General features: G+C 41.0%; 1 protein-coding gene and 1 long non-coding RNA gene across 2 annotated transcripts in view; one reads left to right on the top strand and one right to left on the bottom strand.

Annotated features, from left to right (window-relative positions):
• LOC135107035 (uncharacterized) overlaps positions 1–27,146 on the top strand; it is a 115,248-nt gene that overhangs the window by 79,985 nt on the left and 8,117 nt on the right. The window lies entirely within an intron of this gene.
• Positions 13,866–27,146, bottom strand: part of LOC135107034 (facilitated trehalose transporter Tret1-like) — an 18,046-nt gene continuing 4,765 nt past the window's right edge. The window contains exons 2-9 of the mRNA XM_064016604.1: positions 24,997–25,132; positions 23,041–23,249; positions 22,706–22,806; positions 22,227–22,370; positions 19,476–19,589; positions 17,218–17,379; positions 16,527–16,668; positions 13,866–16,025 (exon numbers count right to left, since the gene is read on the bottom strand). Coding sequence (XP_063872674.1) covers positions 15,669–16,025; positions 16,527–16,668; positions 17,218–17,379; positions 19,476–19,589; positions 22,227–22,370; positions 22,706–22,806; positions 23,041–23,249; positions 24,997–25,132 — 1,365 coding nt within the window. The 3' untranslated portion in view covers positions 13,866–15,668. The remainder of the gene's footprint in view (positions 16,026–16,526; positions 16,669–17,217; positions 17,380–19,475; positions 19,590–22,226; positions 22,371–22,705; positions 22,807–23,040; positions 23,250–24,996; positions 25,133–27,146) is intronic.

Raw genomic sequence — 27,146 nt, 5'->3', positions numbered from 1 at the left:
TTGCATGTATATTCTTTCGTTCTGTATAAAACTATGAATAGCATGTACAAAATCATAGATGGCAGAAACTTAACAGTCACATACCCACAAAGTATAATATAGAACTTTAAAACAGTGATTAAGTTAAAAAAATATAAAAAAAAAAAAGAGGAATTAGAGAGCTCAGCGAGTAGTAACCTGCCTGGCCGCGATACGCTAGCTTCCTTTTAAATGCAGAAAGTCTTCCATGAATACATTTCACAGAGAGCGAGCGGGAGCCACCCAAGCGAGGGGTCCGGGGTGCATGGGACAGAGGGAAAAGGTGCAGATGTCGGGCATGACTAAGTGAGCGGCACAGTGGCGTGTAATGGAGTGCTCTTTGACTAACAGCAGTTAACAATTTTCCTCGCAAGAAGAAAGAGGAAAATACGACTGTGAAAGAATTCTGAGGGAATGCTTGGCGTCCTTGTGGTCTGAGGCGGCGGGAGGTGGTGGGAGGCGAACCGCTGGCTACCTGGCTGGCTGGCTGGCTGGGAAGTTGAAATAGTGTATGCACCGAGTTGACAATGGTTTTGTGCGACATTGTGTGTGTGTGTGTGTGTGTGTGTGTGTGTGTGTGTGTGTGTGTTCATACGCATCAAGTAATATCTGTTGGCTGGCTAGCAGAGACATCATCACTTCGTTTCTGCCGATTTCGTCCTCTCTCTCTCTCTCTCTCTCTCTCTCTCTCTCTCTCTCTCTCTCTCTCTCTCTCTCTCTCTCTCTCTCTCTTGTCTATCCGGCCAGAAGATCACACGCAAAATGTCATCCTAATCATATCAGTGAGCAGCAAGTTCCTTTAATTTATGTATCCTTCCGTTTTCTTTCTCATCATCGAAAGAAAGAAAACGTTCACCTGGTAATCTCTTAAGTGTGCGAGTCCTCCCTGTCTCAGCGTATTTCGTCACAGAGAGTGCATGTAGAAGACGCAGTATCCAAAATGAGCTATAATAAATGCATTAGTACAGTTCAGATATGTACGTACAGGTCACGGACTAAGCAGTTTTTACTATCATTTCAGTCTCGCGATGAAAATTCACGTTAACGGACTGCCATATGAAAACCAACTATTTAGTGAATGGGTTCTTGAATATTTTGGCGTCTTATCTGGAGTACATAATTATAACATACATTAGTATGAACTATTGTGAGTTCTGCATTATTCTGGTAATAGTTTAACGAGTATTCTGCGACATCAGTGAGAGAGAGACGAAACTAAATAAAGAGACAAGGGAGGGAGACTAAAGTTTCACTCTTGGAAATTTCAATAACTTACACTAAAGACTTAAAATAATACGGATGAGACGTCGATGTGTTTGGAGAGAACAAAGAGTGAAGGAAGGGAGGGAGGAAGACAGGTTAAAAGAATCACTCAATCACTCACTGTGCTGCCATGTACACCTGACATTGTAGTTTAGTGTGGCGTAGTGAACTCAAGGCACCTGTAATAGCAAGCACATTCATAACTGTTGCTGTTTGAAATACCATGTAATGATGATAGTAATAATGATGATAGTATTGATGATGACGGAAATCCTTTTAATTTTCCTCCTCCTCTTCCTCCTCCACCACCAACTCCTCTTTATCCTCATCATCATCATCATCATCATCATCGTCCAATATAATTTATTTATAGTACCGAAGCAAAACAGAAATGTAAGAAAATAACCAGAATGTTTCATCCACTGTTACTATTTTTATTTGTGTTGAGCTGAAGAAAATTATAGTTGTTGTTGGTGATAGTTGTGGTGGTGGTAGTGTAAGGTATTAAAAGTGTACTTCCCTCAAAAGCTGAGATAAATTAATCGACCCCTTGTCAGTCTTAAATTTCTCTAGTTCCCCCGTGAAAGGCAACAAAAATAAGCTGTATCCTGATTTCTTGCTATTTTCGCACTTAACGGAAAACATGGGAAAGGAGTGAAGAAATGAAAAGCATTGGTATTTCTGGCATACATAAAACTTTAGGTTATTAGCTTTTAATGGAGTGCTGCGTAAGCTGCTATAGTCATCCCTTTATTAAGAAAGTGTGTGCATAAAATACAGAAAACGAGATTTTAACTGTAACTAAAGAAAATACGTTCGGCATATTATTTTCTGCAAAATTGTTTTCATTACTTTTTAATAGATCATTCGTACAATAACTATCAGTTTGATGTCAGACCCCATTTATCAGAGTTCCTATTTGGAGAGAGGACCACAAATGTCCCCAGGTCGGACTGCCCTTCTGGTATCGAGCCTAAGTGTCTCGACACCCCCTCAACTTTTTCTTCATTAATTTCTGCAACATTCGCGGTCTTAGATCTAATTTTCAATCTGTAGAATACTACCTCTCCTCTTCTAAACCTCATCTTTTCCTTATTGAAATTCAGGTGTCTGAGGCAACTGACGTAGCCCTTTTTATGTTCCCTCCTACTTTCTCTATCCTCATTTTCAATCCAAAGCTAGATGTTGCGTTTATGTGCTCAACGACTTAACCTGCTCTCGTGCCTACGCTCTTGAATCCTTCGAGTTTTCCACCATCTGGTTACGACTACAGAGTCACTTTCATACTAAATTTATCTGTGCTGTATACCTCTCACCTAACTCCTTTGACTATAAGAAATTCTTTGACTACTTATCTTCCAAAGTGGAGCACATTCTCTCTTCCCTTTTGCAGAGCTCTCCATTCTTGGAGACTTCAATGTTCACCACCAGCTTTGGCTTTCCTCTCCCTTCACTGATCATCCTGGTGAACTAGCCTTCAACTTTGCTATCCTCCACGACCTAGAGCAATTGGTGCAACATCCCACTCCTGACCGGTTTGGAGATACGCCCAACATTCTTGACCTTTTCCTGACCTCTAATCCTTCTGCTTATGCTGCCACTCTCTCTTCTCCGTTGGGCTCCTCCGATCACTATCTCATATCTGTATCTTGTCCTATCGCTCCAATCCCTCCACATCTCTAGCCAAAACAGTTTTTATGAAGTTAGGCGTTCTGAGACGTCTCCGCCAGTTTTTCTCACCCTCCCAGCTGCTAACTCTGTACAAGGGCCACTCATACCGCTCTTTTAGACAGGGTGGAATGAAAAGATTTTCGTCTCATCAACTCCTCTCCTCTAACTGACTGTCTTCAGCCTCTTTCTCATCGCCGCAGTTTTACATCTCCAGCTATCTTCCACTGCTATTCTCATGCTAACTGCTCTTCTGACCTTGCTAACTGCATGCCTCCCCTCCTCCCGCGGCCTCGCTGCACAAGACTTTCTTCTTTCTCTCACCTCTGTTCTGTCCACCTCTCTAATACAAGAATTAACCACTATTCTCAATCATTCACCCCTTTCTCTGGTAAACTCTGGAACTCCCTGCCTACTTCTGTATTTCCACCTTCCTTTGACTTGAACTCCTTCAAAAGGGAGTTTTCAAGTCACTTATTCTTCAATTTTTGACTACCGCTTCGGACCTTATTCGGGGACCGGCATCACAGTGGGCTTTTTTTTTTTTATTAGATTTTTGTTGCCCTTGGCCGATGTCCCTTCTACATAAAATAAATAAATAAATAAATTTGTATCCTATCAGCTTAAAATATTCCCATCTATCCAAATGCAATAGCCCTGTAAAAGAGCCTTCGCTAATGCACCTCATCACACGCCTTGCTACAGGTATATTACCCCGTAAATAACCCCATTATCTGGTGCCTCATAAACTTCATTATAAAAACCATGAACCAACAGATAATGGGGATAGTAACGACAAAATATACCTGGACTTCACCAAGGCTTTATTTGGGATCGACAACCGTATGAAAGGTGTCATGAGTGATACTGATGCATATACCTACCCAAGAACGATCGTGGTCAGTCATGCTACACACAACTACTCGGACACTCCCAGCTTCCCAAAGGCTCCGGCAAGGTCTGGTGCTGCCCAAAAAGGCGTCATGAGTCCCCGGTGCAACGTGTGACGCATACATTATCATGTTTATCCATTTTTCTTATCATGAAGGCAATAATATGAAAGTTATGAATTATTTTTGAGTTATGAATGGTTCGTGTTGCAACTGGAAAATAGAATAGTTAATGAATACAAGCTCTCTTCATGAGTATTCTTGTATATTAAACTTGTAAGCGTCTCTCTCTCTCTCTCTCTCTCTCTCTCTCTCTCTCTCTCTCTCTCTCTCTCTCTCTCTCTCTCTCTCAGAGGTGTTTTCTTACAATCTTAATGGAAATCACATGCAATTCGTCATCACTCGTTGAATATGCAATGAAATGTTGTAAACAGGTTTCTTCAATGGCACCACCAACTGTTCTCCGTGGAATGCGTAGCGAAGTGGAGTATCACATCTGCCATTCCCCTTGCTGCATTAACCTCAGAGAAAAAAAAAAAAGATGCAAGAAAATAAAATGAACTGCGCATTGTACGAATAATCTACGTATTAAGTTAATCAATACTGCGGCGTAGTATTCGGAACGCTGCTGCCATATTATTACACCGAGCGTGAGGAGAATTTTACATGCTGGACTGTTGCATAAGACTCGTGCATGGCAATTTTTCTATATTCAAATTACTTTTGATGTTTATTTCTCTTACCTGGTGGCCGACCTATCGCTGTTATCGTGATAGTTCGAGGCCCACAGTCCATCGTTATGAATCTGTCAGTTGTCGGGTGTTGTAATGAGGAATTAAAATTAAGAAAAACACTAAATACAGTTGGAGTAGCAATGGGAAGTTACAAGATCACGACTGTTTATACACCAGGCTGTAGTGGGAGTTATTGTGACTTCCAAGGGTGCTTTCACGATTCAAGTGATAGTTTAACAAGGGTTTTTCATTATGACTTAGGAAAAACAGGAAAAATTCCATTGAGAACCTGACTTGTCATCTCTGTGGTCTTTGAAGGTTGTCCTGATGTGAAAGCAAAGAGTTTAAGAGCAAGGACTTGAATATTATGACGCAGATGTGTGGCGTTGATCTTCTGAACTGAAATTAATGTACTGACACGAGTTGAGTTGAGCAGCGAGTGAGGAAATCTCTCAGCATGACTCCGCCAGCATTGTTAAGAGGATAGAAACCACCACCATCACTATCTCTACCATCTACATCACCATTACTATCACTGTCACCACCACCAGTACAGCAGCAAGACTCATCACCACAACCGCCACCACCATTTCATGCTAGTACACTCACCATAACCTCCATTACCACCACTACTACCACCAGCGCGACGACTATCACCATTATCACTATCACTATTACAAGAGGGCACCAAGAGACATCACCACAACCACCACCGTCGCTTCATACATTCATACATTGATTGATTCAGTACATTCACCATCACCAGTACCAATTCCATACTTACTATCACCACTACCACCACCACCACCTCCTCCACCAGTTTTCTTTTTTTTTTCTATGGTTCTATTGGCAGATTAAAATAGGTGGAATGAATATAAACAACATACGGTATGCTGATGATACTGTTCAAGCAGCTGATACTCGGAAAAAAACTACAAGCCTTGGTGAATATGTATTATATAGGGAGTGTGACAGAAGAGGACTGAAAATTAATGTGGGAAGAGGCAAAGCAGAAGTTATAGGACTAACAAAGAGGAATGAACAAGTGGAAGTTAGAATCATGCTTGAAGGTAATCTAGTCCCTCAAGTTGAAGGTTATGACTATCTTGCAAGTAAAATAACAACAGATGGAAAAAGTAAGGAAGAAATTGAGATGTTATTGGTATAATAAAAAACACATTTATGAGATGAAGAATATCTTGACAAACACGAGCATGATACGCATACCAGAATTAGACTTTGAAACGTTTTGTATGATCTGCTTTGCTCTATGGATGTGAAATGTGGACGATTAGTGGGAAGTTGAGATGTGGTTTCCTAGAATAATGTTGATAGCACCTTGTGTTGCGAGAATGGGTAATGATAGAGAGCAATGGAGATGGTATAGGAAGAGAGTTAATGAGTACAATAAGAACCAAACAGTTGGGATTTTGGGGGCATATATTGAGAGAAGATGGACTGGAAAGGAATGTATTGTTAGGAAGGGTGGAACGCCGAAAATCGAGAGGAGGACAAAAAAAAAGTATATGGACAGCCAATTACAAGGTATTCCACGAGTCATAAGAGTGGCCTAATTAATAAAACTTACTGAGGATAGATAGAAACTGCGTTCCATGGTCGCCCACGTCAAACAAGACACGGCACCTCAGTAAGGTAAGGTAAGGCAGGTTAACAAGATTTCTCTGTTGCTAGCAGGAGAAACATTCTTGGGAACTTAGCTAATCATCTTTGTGGCCTTTGAAAATCGTCATGGTGAGAGAGCGAAGCGTTTCAGTATACGAGCTTCAGTCACTACGCAAACGATCGTGTCTTCAAAACACTTAGATACATACGTCACTAATGATAATGTCTCTCCATGTGCACATTTTTTTTTTTTCACTGTTATAACATGAACGATTTGAAGAGGGAAGTATGAAGACATCGCAGGTTGATTTCATAGGAGCCCTTTTTCTGTTCACTTCTCAGGGTTTCAAGGTTACTCGGGATTTCTAAGTCTTTTTTTATGTACTCTTGGTCATCTGCCCTCTCCTATAAATTGTATTGTCTGTTATTAAGTGGAATGTAATTACTTGTATGATTAATATTTCTGTGTCATAACTAACACTGACCTACTTTACACAGGTAAGCGTCAAGCTATATCTTACGACGTCAAGGTGATGAACTAATGGTTAACCTTATACGTGTTCCTTTATTCATCGTCCTCGTACCCCGCTTGATTTGAAGGTACGTGCAAGTTTGCAGATCTGTCATTACCCTTCAGCATGCCAGCCTATCTATTATATGCTATGATTCAAGTCCATATCTTTAAATGTTTTGACGTCTTAAACCAATGACTATTAAGAGATTTTAGTAGAAGTTTTTGAGATTTTTAGTGGTGTTTTTTTTTTTTTTCTTCGCGACTACTGTTGTGATAGTTTGACAAAGGTTCAACATCCATCACAGTTGGGAGAAATATACATGAGAATTCGACTTGATATCTCCTTAACCTTTAAAAATAGTTCTTCTGAGAGAAAAATCGTTTAAAAATCCAGGCCTTAGTGAGTTCGATGCATTGGTCAAGTAATGCAAACAACACAATCATTCTGGCGTCGCTGATGCATAATTTTGTGATGCATAAGAAGCAGTTCTCCTTAAGGACATGACATTTTGGGCTACCGGCAACAGCTAATTTGCAGAAACGCGTAGTAATGTTAAATATAAATAGCAACACACCTCTAAATCTGGCTTAGGGAACTTGATTACACTATTCTCCGCCAGCTACTTTACACTGTTTCAATTCTACCAGTCACGTTGCCAGCTGAGGACGTGCGAACATTTCAATATTGTCATTATTCATGCTCTCACTAGCTAATTTTCTACGAATTTCTGTCCAGTGTTGAAACGTGAGGCAAATTTACGTTATTCCTATCCCAAAACCAATAAAGTGTCAAATTTCTGAATATTTTTATTTACCAATCTGATACTGGATTAGGTAAAAATGCAGCGTTAATGTCAGGCACACTTCAAAACAAGACGGGAATATGTATGTACACCAACCAGCAAATGAGAGCACCAGTCAGTGGCAGTGGTGACATGTTCGCTTGCCCTCTAGTGCCAAAATTAAAGTGACCGCGTTGGTAATAGGCAGAAAGTATTGGAAGAGATAAGGTAGCACCGTAGGAGGTTCCTAGATTTATTTGAATAATATCGATTTAGAGAAACTAGGGATATATTTGAGAGCATAATCATTTGAGTATTACTTTCATGTTTAACGTCGCAGTAACCTCACATGGCAGGAAAAAAATACATGTGTTTAGACTCCGCTATTCATCTCCATTACTCGCTGAACTTGAAAACATGTTTTTCTTTGGGACTACGCATTAATTCACACAAACCGTCGCTGGCCCCCAAGGGATGTAATTGGCCTCGCTGCTCCCAGGGCCTCTCAGGGTGTTTGGCTTAACTGCTTCAAATAATTACATAAAAAGAAAAAAAAAACACTTTATTCACTACGTTGTGTGTGTGTGTGTGTGTGTGTGTGTGTGTGTGTGTGTATCTCCACGTGTCACATCCCCAGTTCTTGGTCGCTGCGGGGCTCTTGATGTAAAGTAGCTCTTTACTCAGTGAACTCTTTGTATTCTACATATGGATATTAAATTTACTGGAATTTATAACATCATTCATTAGTACCATTGTAAGTCTTTATATTCCCGATATACACGCTTCTCCCATATTTGCTAATGCACGTAATCTCCATTTTGGAAACAAATTCTTTGCATTTTTCTTTCCGAGTGTGACGATTTTATTCCCTGCCTACAGATGTTATGTAGTAATTTATGTCTGTGTGCATGTTTATTTCTTACATACCAAATTATGGCCATGACCATGAAGGGAAGGAATAACGATAACAATAACAACAGTAGCTCCCTCCAAGTCAGACAAAAATGTATATTGAGAATCTAACTAATCATCTCTGTGGCCTTTGCATGTGATTTCATTACACATTAACCTGAATTCCAGTGAAAAGCAAACAACATATACTTAAGGATACTAACGCCACCCATATACCTGCCCCACTTGTTCCATCACCATCACGTGCATGAGGAGGAAGGAGAAGAACAAGAAAAGTAGGAGGAAGAAGAGATTTCAAGGATCCTCAAATTGCCAAACACTCTGCTCGGATTTTTATATTTACTTTTTTTTTTTTTTTTATGGCTCATCTGAATTTGGAACAGGACTACATGTCATGAGACTTTCTCCCAAGAATGATTAAAAGCTTAATCTAAAAACATACCATGGGCCATATCACTGGAAAGTCCGGACACTTGTAAGTGACATCAAGTTACAAAGGTTAGACTTAAAGGTTGATCTAATAACGCCACAACGATAAGCTCATAAATGCTGCAAAGAAAAGTACGAAAATAATGTCAAATAGCTAGTCATTTATGCATTATCATTTTAAATCACTCATTATAATAAACAAAGTGTAGTCTTCTTCAGAAGTCAGTAACGTAACACACTCTCGTACTGTATTGATGTTTAGTTCTCCGATCTGCTGAGTATCTATAATTAAACTCTGTGAATGTCATTGGATCAGGGAACTGAGAGAAAATACATAATGGTATTGAGTTATTGAGTGCAGAATGTTACGCAACTTTTGTCCATGACTGTTCTTATTAAGCCTGTAGCGAAGATATGGATGTAGTAATATTAGCCGTAAGGAGAGAAGCCAGGAAGGGTAAGTTTCATAAGAGTGCGTCCTTGAGATCAAATTCCTAGGCGACCTTCTTTAAATGGCTATCAGCAATAAATTAGTATTCGAATTTATAATAGTGTATGTTTACTTTTGAAAGATTACCAAGATTGCTCCACTGCAGGGCCCTTGGATACACACACACACACACACACACACACACAACACGTGACCTTCAAGCACGTGGATGAATCACACACACACACACACACACACACACACACACACACACACACACACACGAGGAATGTGAAGACCAGACGCCGCACCTTCCCTCTCCGCCGGTCTGAGCCAGACTCATCCGGGTGGGGAAGGATCCACTTACAGACCTGTTTTCTGGTGTTAATGATATGGTGAAGGAGGCCCTGGCGGCGGGTTGTTGTGCTCTTACTATTCTTATGCGTACGCAGGTGTGAGGGGAATAGAAAACGGATATAGGGTAAGTAGTTGTAGTGGAGTACAGGCATACCAATGAACCCTTAGAGAGAGAGAGAGAGCGAGAGCGAGAGGGGATAAGTGCGTATACCGTAAAACTCCTTCCAGGTAAATATCCCTGCGAGGATTCCCACCAACAAGATTTCCACAAAAATAGTTCCTCCCGTAAAAAAAAAAAAAAAAAAAAAAAATTCAGGTTACGTCAGCTCAGATTACGTTCGGTTGAATTAAGTTCATCTATCTTTTTTTTTCGGAAATTCACACGTGGAGAATTATTCAATGTGACATTTTCATTAAGGAGTCCCCGCGGGTGGAATTTACGTAGAAATGAGTGAGCCAGCCTAGAAAACGAAGACGGAAACTGCGCATTCTACTTCACTCAAGATGGAAAAGGTATTGCACCAAAGCATCTCCGGTCATAAAGTCAGGAATGCAAGGAAAGAACTGGAACACATCATTATATCTCGTAGTGTGGCAACCATTGAAAGCGGGCCACAGGAAACTTAGAAAAGACGAAAAGGATTCTATCTCCTTCACTCAAGATGGGAGTGTTATTGCACCAAAGCATCCCTGGTCATAAAGTGAGGAATGCTTGGAGAAACTGGAACACATCAATACAGCTCGCAGTGTGGCAACCATCGAAAGTGGATCTACGTGCGCATTTGTTCACGCCCACAGGCAATCAAGACACCCTACCCTAGCTGTCGTTGTATACCCGAGGTGTGGGAAGCACGCACGCAGATGATATGATTGAAAGAAAGCAAACACAAGCAACTCTGACAGACATCCAGTAATTACGTCCAGCCCGAGGGTAAATATACCAATGTACATAGTTGTTCATGGTGAATTCTGTTTGTAGAGCTTCAATTTCTTCCTTGTGGCGTCATTATGACCTCGCTGTTTTGTCGCATTAACTTACTTAATTTCCAGTTTTCCTAGTAGTCTCACACACACACACACACACATTCTCTCTCTCTCTCTCTCTCTCTCTCTCTCTCTCTCTCTCTCTCTCTCTCTCTCTCTCTCTCTCTCTCTCTCTCTCTCTCTCTTGTATTTCTATTTCTTATCATTATCACAGTTACAGTGGTCGTATTTATTGTGGATCTGTCAAATTTTACTTGTACTGACACGATAGATGCGTAAAAAGTAATGTTGAGGCCTTGTATTCTTAAATCCTTTGAACTCCCATTAAGATGATTTTTCAAAGGACACGCACATGATTCGTCAGATTCTTTTTTTTTTTTTTCTAGTAAAAGATGCAGAGTCCTTGGTAAGCCGCCATTAGGAGCATGAAAACACTCCTGAAAATCACAGTAACTTCCACTAGAGACCGAAGTAACTGAGACAGACCATGACACATCTGAAAATACAGTCTGTAGTCGAAGCAAAACCCACAAGAACAAGACTCAGTTTAGCCTATGAAATGTAGTGTTTCCAGATTAAAAGATTAACCCTCCAACTAAGAACTGCTATTCACACTGACGCATTTAATTTTTTTTTTTTTTATTTCTCAGTAGGATTATTTTCAAAGACCATAGATATGATTATTCCAATTCTCGTTTTTTTTTTTTTTCTGCCACTGCCTCAGAATTAACTCTCCAACTAGAAATTGCTATTCATTCTATCGTATTACGCTAAGATTAAACGTTTTGATTTCTCATTAGGATTATTTCCAAAGGCCGTAGATATGATTATATCTTGACGTTTTTGTCCGTTATTTTTGTCCGTTATTATTCTTATTGACGCGTCTCCGACCAACAGCAACACCGGATTCAGCATCTTCTCATCACTTCTCCCGCCGCCTCTGTCTCCCAAAGAAAGAGACGCATGTGTACACGAGTATACATATGATTCACTTCATAGAGACTGTTAAATATTTACATAAAATGGTGGTGTGACTTTGCGGTGAGTGACCTTCATAAAATTGCACATAAACTCAGCTGGGGGCCTCTCACAGCCGCCACTCACGATTAATTAAGACTAATGGCAAAGAAGAGCTATACTGAAAGTCATGCAGCAGTCAAGGTTATGAAATAGCCGTGTCCATGGCCCTGGTGACCATGGCCCTTGTGTCTATGACCCTGGTGTTCACTCATGTGTACTCAGGGATGCTTTCTGTCTGGAAACCTATGAGGCGATGAAGTCTTAGGGACAGACTTTTTTGTTCAGATCAGATGATGTTCCAGTGAATAGACTTTGCAACGGCACATCTTTTGCCTTCTTGATCTCTATTTCCTATCTTCCGTGTGTGTGTGTGTGTGTGTGTGTGTGATTTCCTTCTTACTGTTTATCTCCTTTTCTAGAAACGCTCTTTTCCACCACATTCTGTACAGTATGTCCTTTATTTCTTTTTGGTGGTAAACTCCTTTGAAGTTATATTCTTCATAGTTTCCGCGCTTTATCTTGACTACTTTAAACAACCTTTAATACAATCTGTTTGTGATTTCCAATGAGTTTTCATGATTCTAGTGATAGTTTAACAAAGATTCTGCTCCACTCTTAGAGAAAAATCTGTTTCACCAAACTAATCGTATCAGACTTTGAAAATAGTCCTTTTGAAAGTAGTGTTGTAAGAATATGAATGTTTTGTCACAGTACGCACGAATTGGGATCCTTCCTTGAGCTAGTGATGGGTGTAACCTCTGCTAGTGCTGCACTGGCGATGATGGTGATGATGATGATGTGGGTGTTGCAGTCTTGTTAGACACTAAGCACGAGATTATACGATAGGAGAGCAAAAAAAAATTGTTTTATTCGTTTTCTCAGCGTACGTTGCGGGAGGCGCTCGGTTACCATGTGAGAATCACTGTTCTCCATTTATTTGCCTTGCGCTGAGTTTAACAAATAAATATTGATAGAATTGCAGTTAGAAATATTAAAAGAATTTGTTAGTCGTTGTCATGAATAATAAAAAAAATAAATAAAAAGTCAAACAAATTAAAGGGGAAGTGAATTATAAGAGGAATTTCATGTAGTGATAGTGGTAGAAGTAGTTGTTATTGTTGCTGTTGTTGCTGCTGTTGTTATCCTCTAAAGGAACAAGAAAATAAGGGAAGCTACAAGAAGCCATCAGGCCTACACGTGGCAGTCCTTGTATAGAAAATATCTACCTATTTCCACCTATCATCTCACTCATAAATTTTTCTAATCCTCTTTTAAAGCTCCTTAATGACTCAGCACTCGTCCTGCAAGTGCAAGACGTTCCAAATTGATCTTGTGGAGACAGTAGCGTTTTCCTCAACCTGGCACTGTCGGGTACTCGCTGCTAACAATGATGATAATACAGTACATACCGAGAGACAGCCGAGACAAGACCTACACGCATACACTCACATTCACATCAGCCAGCATATTCTCGTATCTTAGCCAGCAAATCTTAGAGGGGAGCGGGATAGAAGACAGCCTCTTCGCCCACACTGCATGGCGGTCAGTTGTGCGTCGTCAGGCAGTGGATATAAAAAGCAGCCATGATGTGTTTATGTGTGTGTTTGTATCTACGGGTGTGGTGTTGAGTGTGTGTCTAAGAAAAAATTATAATAAGTATATAATGATAATACAGTATAATATAATATGATATAATATAATAAGCAAATGGGTGAAGGACAAAAAAGCAACACGAGGCAGCTGAAAACACAAAAGGAAAGAGAGAATTGAAAAAGTTAACACTTGTAGTGACTATGATGTGTGTGTGTGTGTGTGTGTGTGTGTGTGTGTGTGTGTGTGTTTACTTTTAGTAGCGTTCGTGCTTCTGAAAACATGAAGATCTGCTGGTTCAGTACAATATAACAAAGAGGCGTAGATCGAGAAGAAATACTACCGAGAGGTATTTAAACGAAGTAAGAAACAAGAGAGATGGAGACAAAAAATAACTGGTTTAAGGTTGATAAAGTTAGGTTTGGTAGACATGTATTTGGAACGGACTCGATAATCAGGTTTTTAGCGCACAGTCAGCAAGGAACTTTAAGAGATAGTATGACGAAATTATTACTTGTATATGAGATTATGTATTGCAAAGGGATTGCCACGTGTAAGTTACCAAGTTTCTTTAAGCTTCCTTTCTGTTCTTGAGTTCATAAGACAACATGCATCACTTCTTAAGAATTAAGGAGAATAATAATGTCTTCCTGTAATTAAATAATTTACTCTGAATGCCAAAATATACAACAGTAAGAAATGCAAAATCCTCTTTTTATATATAAAAATTACAATCAACAATTAATTTAGTCTAAAAATCTAAATATCATGTTACCAAGTTGTATAAAATCATGAACAACCTGTCCCTCAAGGACGTGCCTCTGTTTTCCACCTTCCTACGACTTGAACACCTTTGAGAAAGTATTAAGACAGATCCAAAACTAAATCGGCTAACCTTTCCAGGACCTTTGCTATACAAACTTTTAGGGAGTGGTTATTAAGCAGGCTTTTTATATAAAATTTGTGCAGCCCTTGACCAATCTCCATTCCATGTAACGAAAGAACGAAAAAAGTGATAGCACCTCTTGATTAATGCATACAGTCTTAATTCCCTTAAAACAAATAAGGCAGTAGGTGAAACTTTTGTAATGAGGCAATTCAACTGTCCCTCACGAATGGTTTGAAGGCAAGATGGATTGTAGTGTTTACAGATCTACGTGGTTTTGATCAGGAATACATTTTTTGGCACATGTAAAGAGAGAACTAATCCATGTCCCTCATAATAATCTGTTACGGCTTCAGGATGAAAAAAAATAAATAAATAAATAAATAACAGTTAAAAGTTATCACTTGCATCAAACTTACTTTTCTTATTCAGAGTTCCCTTTGTCATTTTTTTTTCTAAGCAACAGACAGAAGACTGCTTTTCTTCTCTCAATATTTCGTATTCCTTCTTCCTCTGCCTCATTTTCTCTAAGGGAAAAAAGATGCAGACTCACATAAAAAAATAAAAAAAATACAAAAATCAACGTGGAATCAACACATTAGGTAGAACAACATGCACGGAAATGTATTAAAAACCAGTGAAATACAAAATAGTTCACACATTGTCATCCCTTCCTCTCCTTCCTCCCATTTCGTCACTTTTTTTTTTTTTCTGGTATGAATGTGTGTGTGTGTGTGTGTGTCGGTGTGTTTGTTTCAGTGTCTTGACTCTCTTTTTCAGTCTTTCTGGATTTTCTGTTACTGTGGCGAAGTTTGTCATTTGTTGTCCTTGATTCCTGACTTTCTTTAACAGACAGTGACAACAGGGGCAGTATGTACTCACGACGGAAAGTTCCTCGCGTTACAAATACACTTCTTTTTAGTAACACGTGGGCGATGTCACTGAATATCTCGGTCTAAAATGGAGAGAAGCTCATTTATATTTGACATGTACCAAAAACTCTTCAGCGCATTTCAGTTTCTTCGCTGACTTTAATATTTTGTATCTGATGCTGAGTCAGAGACCTAGGAAGTTGGAACACTGTAAATATTATGTTAAAGCCAAGAATTAAAGATCCATTATACTTACTTGCCTTGTACAGAAAATCCTTCTTTCATGAACTTAGATGCCCTATATGATGTTGAGTCAAAATTGCAGGCATATAATTGCATAACAAGTGACTTGAAGCAGAGAGCGCCGGATCAACAAGTAATAATGTTTTAAGTCTGAAGGTCAAGTGCGTCACAACCTTTAATACTTCGTGAACGTGAAGTTACTTTTGAAAATCTATCCCGTTTAGCTTTTAGTTACATGCGCATATGTCATAATGCAAGCCTCCTGCAGTGACCACTTAAGCTTCTACACGTGGAATGACTGTAGTGTGGCAGGCGAGTCCGAGACGGTAAAAAGAACTCTTGACAACTGACTAAGCAAGCTCTACGAACATTGGCAGCTAGACGTTTTCTTTAAGGCACTTTGGTATATACGTATATCATATGGTGGTAGTGTTGCGGAACATCATGCTTAGCTCAAGGGAAAGGAATCTTTTTGAACTCTTTATTCTCTGGCGCAAAGAACTTTTCAATTTCCTCCAGCGTCTTGCCTCTTGTCTCTGGTAAGAAGACCCCGAGGGCAACACCAGAGAGGCTGAAGACTGCGTACATCCAGAACACTAAGTAGGTGGACATGAGGGCTGTGAGGTACGGGAATGTGAGGCCAATAATGAAGGCAGCCAAGGAATAAGCAGTGACGGCAACACCGTTTCCGATGGTTCTGACGGCCAGCGGGATGAGCTCACCGGATAGCAGCCAGGGAATGGGGCCGTAACCCAACTCGTTAAAGAACACGTAGACGAGCAGCGACGCCAGCGGCAGGAGTCCCAGACCCTGCGGGGGAAAGAGAGAAAGATGGTGCAATTCATTAGAAGTAAAAAGGCTTTTAAGGGGGATTATGACACCATCCATCATAGAAGGAAGTGTACAGAAGCGAATGAGGAAAGATTTTGCACTCTTACTACTACAGGCAAGCTAGAGTCGACCAACAACCGGGTCAAAGGCTGCCACAAGTGTTCGTGAGTCATTAGCATCTTTATATGAACTGTGTGTGGTGGATGGTGCGTTTTATCCAATATACTGGGGAGAGTGCTCAATGCCTGATATTTAGCCTCTTTTCATGCATTAGGAGAGCAGCTATAGTATGCTAACGTCTCCATTTCTAACTGCACAGCCTTGAAACACAAGATACGAAATAGAGGAGAGTAAAATACATAGTGTACATTTACTGTTTGTGTGTGTGTGTGTGTGTGTGTGTGTGTGTGTGTCTATCTATCTCTCTATCTCCCGGTGCCTCGTTCTACCCGTCAGTCCACCGCACTTCCGCGTTCTCACCTCAGCGCTCCCCACTGTCCTGAGATAAAAGAAGGCACCGATGGAGACCATGCCAACACTGGAGCCGATGGCCGAGATGATGAGCAGCGGCTTGCGGCCAACACGGTCCAGTAGCGCGGCACTCACCAGGGTGGACATGAATCTGTGGTGGATAGACATTAACCCTTTCACTCCTATGAGCATAGTAGAAGAAAATGTTTACATCAGAAAAATGGGAGAGAAAGGAATCAGTTTTATCTTTCCTAGAGTACAGAAGTATAATTAAGTACATGAATACGTGTCTAAAGGATTGCAGGTAATCTTAAGGAAAATTCTCCACCAGTGAAGAAGTTGGAATGCACAAGTAAATCTTATTATCTTCACAAATATGATACATTACACCTCGACATAACGTTATTGGAGAGTGTAAGAAGCGGTGAACGAACGAAATATTGCTGTGATTTCATTTATTTTAGATGTAGTATGTACAGTCTAGGTCAGTGAAGTTTGACCACATTTCCAAACATCTCGCAATTTTTAAAAAGGCTCTATTGAAGCTGCTTTAGTTTTTGAGTGTTTTCATGATTTTAGTGATGGTTTAAGAGGTATTCAACACTGTCAATAGAAAAAATACACACGAGACCTTTGAAATTAGTCATCATGACAGCCCAGAGCGTTTCAAACTAAGGACCATGGTTAGTTAGTATCTTACCTCACCACGCCGACAATAACAGTGGCGTTGTTTGCGTCCAAGTTTGTGTCCGCCTCGTTGAAAATGTCGACCGTGTAAGCAGTCACAACAGCAAAGCCGCTGAACTGGCCACAGATGAACACCAGGAATACAATCAGCACAGGCTTCCAGTTTTGTGGTTTTCTGTAACACGAGAAAGCAAAAAAGGTTGAAAAGTAAATCCATTTGAAAAATTCTTGATTAAATATAATGAGGGATTTCTACGCACGTCACCAAATTTTCAATAACTCAAGTCAAAGATTGAAAGCTGCACAAGACAAATTTACTGCACAATAGATCATAAAGTTTGAGATATGCAGGGGCATTTTCTAGGCTCCTGATGTCGAATAAGTTTACAACTTTTACAAAGAACAGATATTTTTTAGATTCTTCGGCACGTAATTCCCTTCTCTTCGACGAATTCCTTGAAGAATGTAGGTGATATCTGTCTTACAAGGTGTCTCCTCATTGCTTAATTCTTTATCGTCGTTGGCATAATCAGCATTGCATTTCTTTATTCCATTTTCTGATGACATTTTTCTTGTTGTTCTGACTGACTCGTCTATATCAAAGTTTGTACATCAGACTTACTTTATATCTCTTAGCATCAAGAACGAGTCCCAGAATTCTCCAAGTAATATTATTTCATATGTTAGGATTATGTTACTGTTCTTTAACTCTTGCAGTTTACAATGAAGGGTAGCATAAGTGTAGTCTCGCTGCTTTGCTTGTGAATATAATTGTTACTGCTCATAATATCTTTTAATTTTACTACTCTGTCCTATTATTATTCTTTAAGTTTTTATGTTTCCTGTATATCTTCATCTCTGGTTCAATTTCTATGTCCTTGTCTGTCACTTGTCTGGCTGAATTTCGCGCTCCGTTGCAAAAGTTTTCACTGACGAGTGAGTAGTTACTATCCTTGTTGAGCAACAGGACGGAATGTGTGGTGTATGAAAGGTCACAGCCTTAGCCAGAGATCTGACTCCGATATGGGATTTAAGCTCTCTCGGGTAGGGTGCAGCTGGTGAGCAGGAGTCCCACACGAGTGCGAGTCAAACATGATTAGAGGTCCAGAACGATCATCTTGACAAGCTTCTTGATTCCTTTATATTCCTCTCTCTCTTCCTTTTCGTATCCTTCCTCTTCTTTCTACTGTTCCTCTTTCATCTCCAACCTCCTGCTCCTCCTCTGCAGTATTCTATCCAAGACGATCTTAGGTGCAGCGTGTGATGTGTAATCAACTGTCGTTGTTTTTTTCTGTCTCTTCTGTTACTGTGTCATTTCTTTATTCAATAAGTTTATATGCTCTAAATCTTTATTTTTTCCATTTGTGTCAAAAGATTCATAGTGTTCCCTGTTCAGATCTATTCATGTCCACCTGTTATGACATCACTGGCCGCTGAGAGCCGCGGTGGCCAGGAAGTGCCGTTCATAGCGAGATGGAAGGGATACGTAATTTCGCTCCACACTGAATCATGGTGGTAGTTGAAGGGGTCACTTTCCGTCCTGTATGTACCATTAGATTAGCCGGCTGTTTTTCATTTGTAAGTCAGTGGATAAACAAGCCTTGTCAGTCTCAACAAGGTCACAATGTGCAACGAAGAATATAAAAAAATATTTGTGTCTCATGGTTGAAGGGAACATTTTGTGTCATGTGTGTACCATCAGAGCAGATGTGGGGTTTTGCATCTCTTACAGGGTAAACAAGGCTCGTCAGCCCCCACAACACCATAATTTGTTGTTCATATAGTTTGCTTGATCTCAACACCAGAGGCAGGCGTGGCTAAGCTGTTGGCTCACACACTTGATAAAGGAAGCAAGTGCAAATAGCGGCACAAGAGGAGCGAGCTGAATGACCCTTTATACGCCCATGAGCAAGTGTGCGTTGAACCATTTAATTCACTATTTCCTCGTTTGCTGAAGGACCTGCGAAGGCCACAGCTGGGCCCTTCCTCAAGACCTCTTGTGTCGCCGCCACCAGCTGAGGACCGCTGCTCCCTTCCAATTTACAGTTTGTTAAGTCAGGTGACCTTTAGGAGTTTTGTACGTATTCAAGACCGGAAACTCCTCGCCAAGAAGATCACGTGACTTTCAGGAGCATTAATATTTTTCCTTAATAGACAAGTGCAGAAAAATATACCAAACTTAATAAGAAAACTCGTAAAAAAAAAATACAGGAAATTAAGCTCCCTACAAAAGAAGAAAAAAAGAAAAAGTTGGATGTGGTACAATCTCACCTAAAGAGACGCAGTTGCTCCCACACGGATATCTCAGCCCCGTCCGTTTCCAGGATGTTGGTGTGAATGATGTCCACTTCCCCCTTGACGTTGTGGGTCGGGCACCTGAAGAACCTGCGACACAGACATGAAGACAGATGGACTCAGTGAAAAGCCAGACGAGTAAAACATACACAAACTCTCTCTCCTCTCTCTCTCTCTCTCTCTCTCTCTCTCTCTCTCTCTCTCTCTCTCTCTCTCTCTCTTCTCTCTCTCTCTCTCTCTCTCTCTCTCTCTCCTCTCTCTCTCTCTCTCTCTCTCATACTACACACACACACACACACACCTAGCGCATATCTTTATCTTGATGTCTTGACTTAGACATAAATTGGTATAATCTTATCGGCGGCATAATAAAGAGCTCTCTCTCTCTCTCTCTCTCTCTCTCTCTCTCTCCTCTCTCTCTCTCTCTCTCTCTCTCTCTCTCTCTCTCTCTCTCTCTCTCTCTCTCTCTCCTCAGTCCAGTGTGTGTGTGTGTGTGTGTGTGTGTGTGTCCAGTGTGTGTGTGTGCGTGTGCGTGCGTGCGTGCGTGCGTGCGTGTTTAGGTGGGTGAGTGAGAGGAGGCACTCAAGCACCAGTGCCAATATAGTTACGTATCCACAAGGAATGTGTTAGTGTCTGGGTCAGCGACCGACCCTCACTGGCATCTCCCTGCCCTCGCCTCACCACTAAGCGCCAGCCAGTCACTTTCCTCAATAGTATGTTAATGACCTGCGCACATGTCCTACTCATCTGATGTCCTCATTGCAGGCTGAAGTTTTCGCAACATAACATCAAGTAGTGTGCGTTCTGATGTGTCAGTGACGGGTCGCGCTGTGTTGATTCAAGACTTACGTAACGGGATGGGTGGTGCTCTTTACGCTATAATAGCCGAGAATAACTTCATTCTGGAGTAGAGCGTGGGTAATGAGAGGGTGTCGGGGTGGAGGGGAGGGTACGTGGGAGCTTGACGGGTGTTGGAGTAATATGTTGTAAATGAGTGCTCACACACTGGCACTCACACACACACACACACACACACACACACACACACACACACACACACACACACACACACACACACACACACACCACTATATCTGAGAAAGTGTGTGTATGTGTGTGTGCGTGTGCTTGAGGGTGCTTGCAGAATTGCAAAGTGTTTGTTTGTTGGTCAGTGAACTGCTCTCAGTGTTGTCTCCTCTTATTTTTAGCCTGTTTAGTTATATTGTAATCGTGACCCTCTGGCATATATTACCAAGTTGGTACTAGATACATAATGTAAATACTATTAAGGGCCAGAATGATGGCCATAACGATGCTATCCAAACAGGCTTGAATGAAAAGTAGCATCCAAGCTATCTCCTCAGCAGTGAGCGGGTCGAGGGTCTCTTTAATCATTTGGTAGTTGGAAACTTTTTATTTGATTGTCACTAGACAAGTTCAATGAATAAAAATTGAACTACATACTCTGGAGGATTTATACTATTCAGTCATTTTTTTTGATTGACGGCTGTCTTTTTTTTTTAAATCATGCCCTAAATTTCCACGAGATCAATTTATAAAGTTTGATGAGAGATCATATCAGTTAAAAGGATTCATAAACGTAGTAAGGAAAATTCTGCAAGTTCCGGAGATAGAATTCAAATGAAACTCGTCTATCTTGGCACTATTTATATGCAGCATTTAGTCTCATGATTGGGATTCCCAATGTCCCAGCACTCATTAGTCTGGCCTTGACGTAGCGTGGCCGTGAAGGGGCTTCGGCCTCGTTCAGATGATAAGAATGAGAATACAATGGCAGTAAGTTTTCTTCAGCGTCTAGTAAGACATTCATTTGCATATCGCTGAGTTAAGCTATCTGTGCATTAATGTAAGCTGTGGTGTCTGGGAAACTCATTATCTTATAAAACTACTTGTCACTGGGCTGTAAAGTGCCTGGCAACTTAAGAAGGCGCCACGCCCCGCTGTGCAGGAGCCCCACGCTGTTGTCTTCTGTTAGGACTATTCAAACTATTTTAATTTTGTAATCAGCGTCTTGGAGGCTGGCTGGCTCAACTAAAAGTACGGAAAACATTGTTTTTTCGGAATACTTGCATTGATGTTACGTTTTCCTTTTCAGTTTTAATGCATAAGACAACGTAAAAAAGTGGTATCTCAGTTTTTAGTTGACAACACTTCCGTATTTGAGGCTTATCAGTCATCAACCTCGAGTATTGAGTGGTGACTGTTCATGTTTGGATGTTCGTAACACTCAGCTTGGTGTTCTCGCCAGCGCCGTGTCTTGCTTATGTAGGCTGTGAGTGTTTGATGGCTTAGCGGAAGACCAGCAGATCTGTCAGTATGCATTTTCTTGATTTAAAGGAAATTGTGGCGTCAGTAGTGATCTCTTTGTCGGGAGCGATGGATAAAGTTTGAGTGGTTCTTTTATACATGAGAGAATAAAATGTTGGTGACGATGAAGGTTTTTGCAGTCTATGACAGTAATGTGAGGTTTAGGTCTGATGTGTCGCTATATGGAGTAATATGTTTCTTTCTACCATTCAAAATGTGTGCTGCGGTACTGGAACAAGAGCGTTTATAACTAAACTAAATGTGTTGCTGTTTGTAACTGAAGACGTATTTATCTTTCTATAATTCTAAATGTCCACCACAGCGCTGGGACAGGGGAGGTGTGGTATGGCTATGGAGCTAAGAGCGATGACACCGAAAGAATACCAACATTGTACTTACTGTATGGACTTCTCGGCGCTGGACAGTCTTCCTTTCTTGACGAGCCACTGTGGCGATTCGGGCAGCAACAACATGCTCAGGAACAGTGGCACGCCGGGCACCACCGCCGACACTACCGCCAGCCAGCGCCAATCTGTTATCGCCCTGAACCCAAAGCCATGAATGAAAACACTCCAGTGCGGACTAGATATAGCATGTTTTTCCTTCTTTTATTTCAGTAATAAAGACAACGAATATATACAACATATTTCATAATATTGTACTTGAGAGTAATTACAAAAACAGATAATGATTTAAAGTATTTGACTCTGAACAAGTCTAAAATTGCAGTCTATTTTTTTTTTTTTTTTTTTTTTCCATTTTTACTGATATCAAAAGTGTAAGTGACATCTCAGAAAGCTTGCTCTGTAAAAGCCACAAAACCCGTCTCGATGTTCTATACGTGACGCAAACAACGATCAAGTGGTTGACACTCTTACCCGAAGCCGTAGCAAAGAAGACTGCCAAGCGCCACGGCAGCCTCTGGGAAGGTTCCCATCAGGCCTCGGATGTGCGGCTCAGCAATCTCCGTCGCGTACACCTGATGAAGTAAGACCGTACTCTCTGAGGAAAGGAGTGTCACGCTGACATTCATTTTACTTCTTTAATTTGCATTTATATTGCCCGTAACGGTTCAAAGTTGTTAGTGGTTTTCTTAGGTACAGTGCTCCTTGAAAATAGCGCACCAGAAATTTACCTGCATTACTCGTACAGATGAAAAGTATTAGAAAGGAAGATATTAAACATGGGAAGAATCAGTGAAGGGGAGCATTACCTGAGGCACAGGAGAGAAGATCCCCAAGAAGATGCCGGTGATGAGGCGGCCGATGTACAGCAGGGTGACGCTGTTGGAGAAGGCGATGAAGGCCCACGAGAAGAGGCAGGGCAGGGCGGTCATCACGAGCGTCATTCGCGGCCCCACAGCGTCCATCAGGAAGCCCCCGAACAGGGAACCCACAATTGACGAGATGGACGGCACGGAGGCTGAGGGAGGCGACACCGGTGCTTTGTCAGCCTTGGTATGCTGGCACAACAACGACAGCAGAAACAACAACAAGAACAACAGCAACAGGAACCGGTACTGTGTTAGTCTTATTACGCTAGTAAAGTACAATACCACCACCACCACCAACAACAAGAACAACGATAACAACAACAACAACAACAACAACAACAACAACAACAACAACAACATCAACAACAAGGTTAAGGAAAGGAGAACCTGCACCTTTGTCACGCCAGCTTAACAACAAAAATAGCAACATTTGACAACACTCAGGGCAGCCATTCACATACCACAATATAATTTGTTAAAATGTACTGTACCTACTACATAAACTTGAAAAAAAAATAAATAAATAAAATCACTAACAGAAAGAAAAGTCAGATTTGGAGCACTCATGAATATATGGGCATATGTTGTTATATATCATGTACGCCATCATTTGTTTATGAACGTTACATTATCTTCCATGCGCAGATTCCTTGCTAATAAAGCCTTCGATGAGAAAATTAAACGTTTGTGTGTGTTGTGTGTGTGTGTGTGTGTGTGTGTGTGTGTTCAGGTATACAGTAATATATTATCCTTACAAAGTGAGTAACCCAACGGAAGAAACTAGGAGAGTTGCGGTATTTATTCCTTTCCTGACACTCCACGGCGTGTGCGCGAGGTGGCTCCTGGCCGATATGAGTAAGTGTGGCCGGGGATTGAAGAGAAAAGTAAATAATATAACGTAAAGGAAGACACACGTACAAGATACACTTACAGATAACTTTGGAGTAGAATTTCATGTAACTGCAGGTATGGTTCGGAAGTGGCGTATTTGGCAAAGGTTTATGAGGAATGCACGTGTTGCCAGAGTCATGGTACCGCCGGATTATGTGGGGCCCATCATGTTTTGTTGAGTACTATCACGTTAGGGGGGCTTTCTTGTTACACGTGGCGCGGACGACACGTGGATAGGGCCGGCTGTAAGTTCGAGGACTTGTGTGGGTACAATACTTGAGCGGCTGAGAGGGTTACGTAAGGCTACAGAGAAACTTGCCAAGGGTATGAGTGCTAAGGAGGTGGTGTGGCTGCATGGGGAGTGACTAGAAGCGCGATTAAAGCTTGCTCCCTCACCGCGACTAATTTTACAGGCCACAGAGATGATTTGGCAGGTTCTTAGGAGTGTTTCTCTTGTTAAGGATGCAGAAATCTTGTTAATCTGTCACTAGATCCATAAAAAAATTATTTAAAAACCCGTTTCAGAATAATATGTTCCTTAGCTGTGTGAAATCAAGGGGCATGACTCGTAGTGGGGGAGCAGGGAAGGGAGAGGCCGAGAGTGGCAGCGTGGGTTTAGCGTGCCAGCGGCGTGCCCATACGGTGTGTGGGTGTCACTGAGATTTATTAGGTGCTGTAGGGAAGACTGATGCGGGTAAACCTTGACCATTCCTAACTAGGAAGGAAGATTACTATCAATGTGTGTGGTGGAGGGCGGGGGTTGGGGGGGAGGGAATCGACTCATATGAATACCACTTATACGAGACATGATGGCCCAGTGTTGTTGGTTTGTCTGTTCGTCTGAATGTTACTGAAGCATCTCCTGAGAAGATATTCATCAGATACCCATTGAGAAAAAAAACATGCAGCGCTGTAGTTGCAAGCTAACTGGAGAAGTAGTTTGTGATTCTATGTGAATGAATATGAGTCCCAGAGAGAGAGAGAGAGAGAGAGAGAGAGACTTACCTATCCATCCCGCATCCCTGCTGTCGACGTAATCAATGGACGTGTCGTTTCTGAGTTGCTGCAGAGTAAGGGACGAGTAGGATGTGATGAACCCGATGGACACAGAGGACAGGGATGCGAACGCCGCCGCGAACACCTTCGGGAGGAGCAAGGTGTGAGTGAACTGATTATATTGGCACTGATCTACACAAAAGAGAAAAAGAATCTTAGTAAGTAAAAAAAAAAGTGTAAAGGATGAGTGCGTATACTGATTATATTCACACTTATCAGCACAAAAGGCAAAAAGAATGTTGATTAGAAGGAAAAAAAGACTAGCTGAAGATGAGTGTGTGCACGGATGATATTCGTACTTATCAACGCAAAAAAATGAAAGGAATATTGATAAGAAGATAAAAAGCCAAAAGCGTGATAATTATAGAGTATCATCGCGAAAAGCAAAAAATAAATAAATAATGAAAAATAAAAAATAGCGGGATGATACCAATTAGGTTTCAAATTGTTAAGCCGTACTATAAGAAATTTGTCAGAAGCGATAAAAAGTGACCATTTGATGCGTAAAAACGATACTGAGCAGAATTTACTGGCACGAGAAAAAGCGCACAGGAATGATAATGATTAGATTCCAAGATAAGATGATATATGAAAAAAAAAAAGAAAGAAATCTCCGCCTGGTTCACGAGGGTTTGTTTTACTTCTGCATTTTTTTTGTTTCATTAGTATTCTGCCCTCGTCTGTAACTCTCGTGTCCACACATCACGCTTGTCTGCTCGTCTTGCATTTTTTTCCTATCGTAGCATGAAATGTCCACGCCTTGCCACACTATACTTAAGCATTACTATTATCACCTCTACAAACATAATAGCTCCAGTTTTCTCTCTCTCTCTCTCTCTCTCTCTCTCTCTCTCTCTCTCTCTCTCTCTCTCTCTCTCTCTCTCTCTCTCTCTCTCTCTCTCTCTCTCTCTCTCTCTCTCTCTCTCTCTTAATCCCCTCATAAAACATAATAGCCGTCACTCTCTTCCTCATTTTAAGACTCGCCTCTACTTCCGTACACATCTCCGTATTACCAACTGCGACGTGATATAAGTTCCCTACTTTTTTTTTAGTGTTTCATAATTCTTCAATTTGCGAGTCTTATTTATCTTTTTATTCTTATTATACTTTATTATATATCTAGTAATGACCATCAGTTTTCTTCCTTCTTTTGCAGACATGCTTGAATTTTGTAGTTCTTCGTACTTGGATAATTGGATTCATAAATAATAATGTGTTATCAAGGAATAATTACTGACTAGTTTCTCATTTTCTCTTGGTGTCATTATATACTTTTTTTTTCCTTTGCGTGCGAAGGAGACTGGCAAGAGAGAGAGAGAGAGAGAGAGAGAGAGAGAGAGAGAGAGAGAGAGAGAGAGAGAGAGAGAGAGAGAGAGAGAGAGAGAGAGAGAGAGAGAGAGAGAGAGAGAGAGAGAGAGAGAGAGAGGAAAAGGCCCGCTCACTTGCCACTCTCAGAAAGTTAAACGGAAAAGAGTTCAAAATATTAACCAGTACCAGTTTAGTTACGGAAGAGAATTGTTAATCGATATTTGTCACTATCCCAACCTGTCCCCGCCTTGATCTTGTACACTAACTGTAGCACCGCACACTTTTCTACTAACTTAACTCGGACACTCATATTCCCTCTCCTTCTTCCTGCCCTTATTCTTCATGTAAATTTATCACGCTGGCCTCACCAAACGTTTTCCCATCTCACAAATAGGTAACTCTTCCCACGTAGTAGTTACATAATTGTTGCCATAATGTACCTTATCAGGGCCCATATAAGGTTACATGCAAGAGCTATTAACGCTACCCATTCATCCAGTGTATAATATCTGTTTCTTTAATCAGTTCCTTGCCATCAGCAGTCACAGCTTCCAAAAAATTTTACTTCTATACCGTCATTCTCTCTCTCTCTCTCTCTCTCTCTCTCTCTCTCTCTCTCTCTCTCTCTCTCTCTCTCTCTCTCTCTCTCTCTCTCTCTCTCCGGTCCAAAGTTAAAGATCTACACTGTACAAATCAACCCTCTGACCGCAATATATCTATGTACGACGTAAAGTAAGTATTTGTTCCCCGTCGGATAACGAGGCCAAGAGTACACTAACCTTTACGTCCTT

This window comes from Scylla paramamosain, chromosome 14 (assembly GCF_035594125.1).
Source record: "Scylla paramamosain isolate STU-SP2022 chromosome 14, ASM3559412v1, whole genome shotgun sequence".
NCBI classification, from domain to species: domain Eukaryota; kingdom Metazoa; phylum Arthropoda; class Malacostraca; order Decapoda; family Portunidae; genus Scylla; species Scylla paramamosain.
The sequence above is the reverse complement of the archived record's forward strand: the minus strand, read 5'-3'. Positions and strand labels throughout refer to the sequence as shown.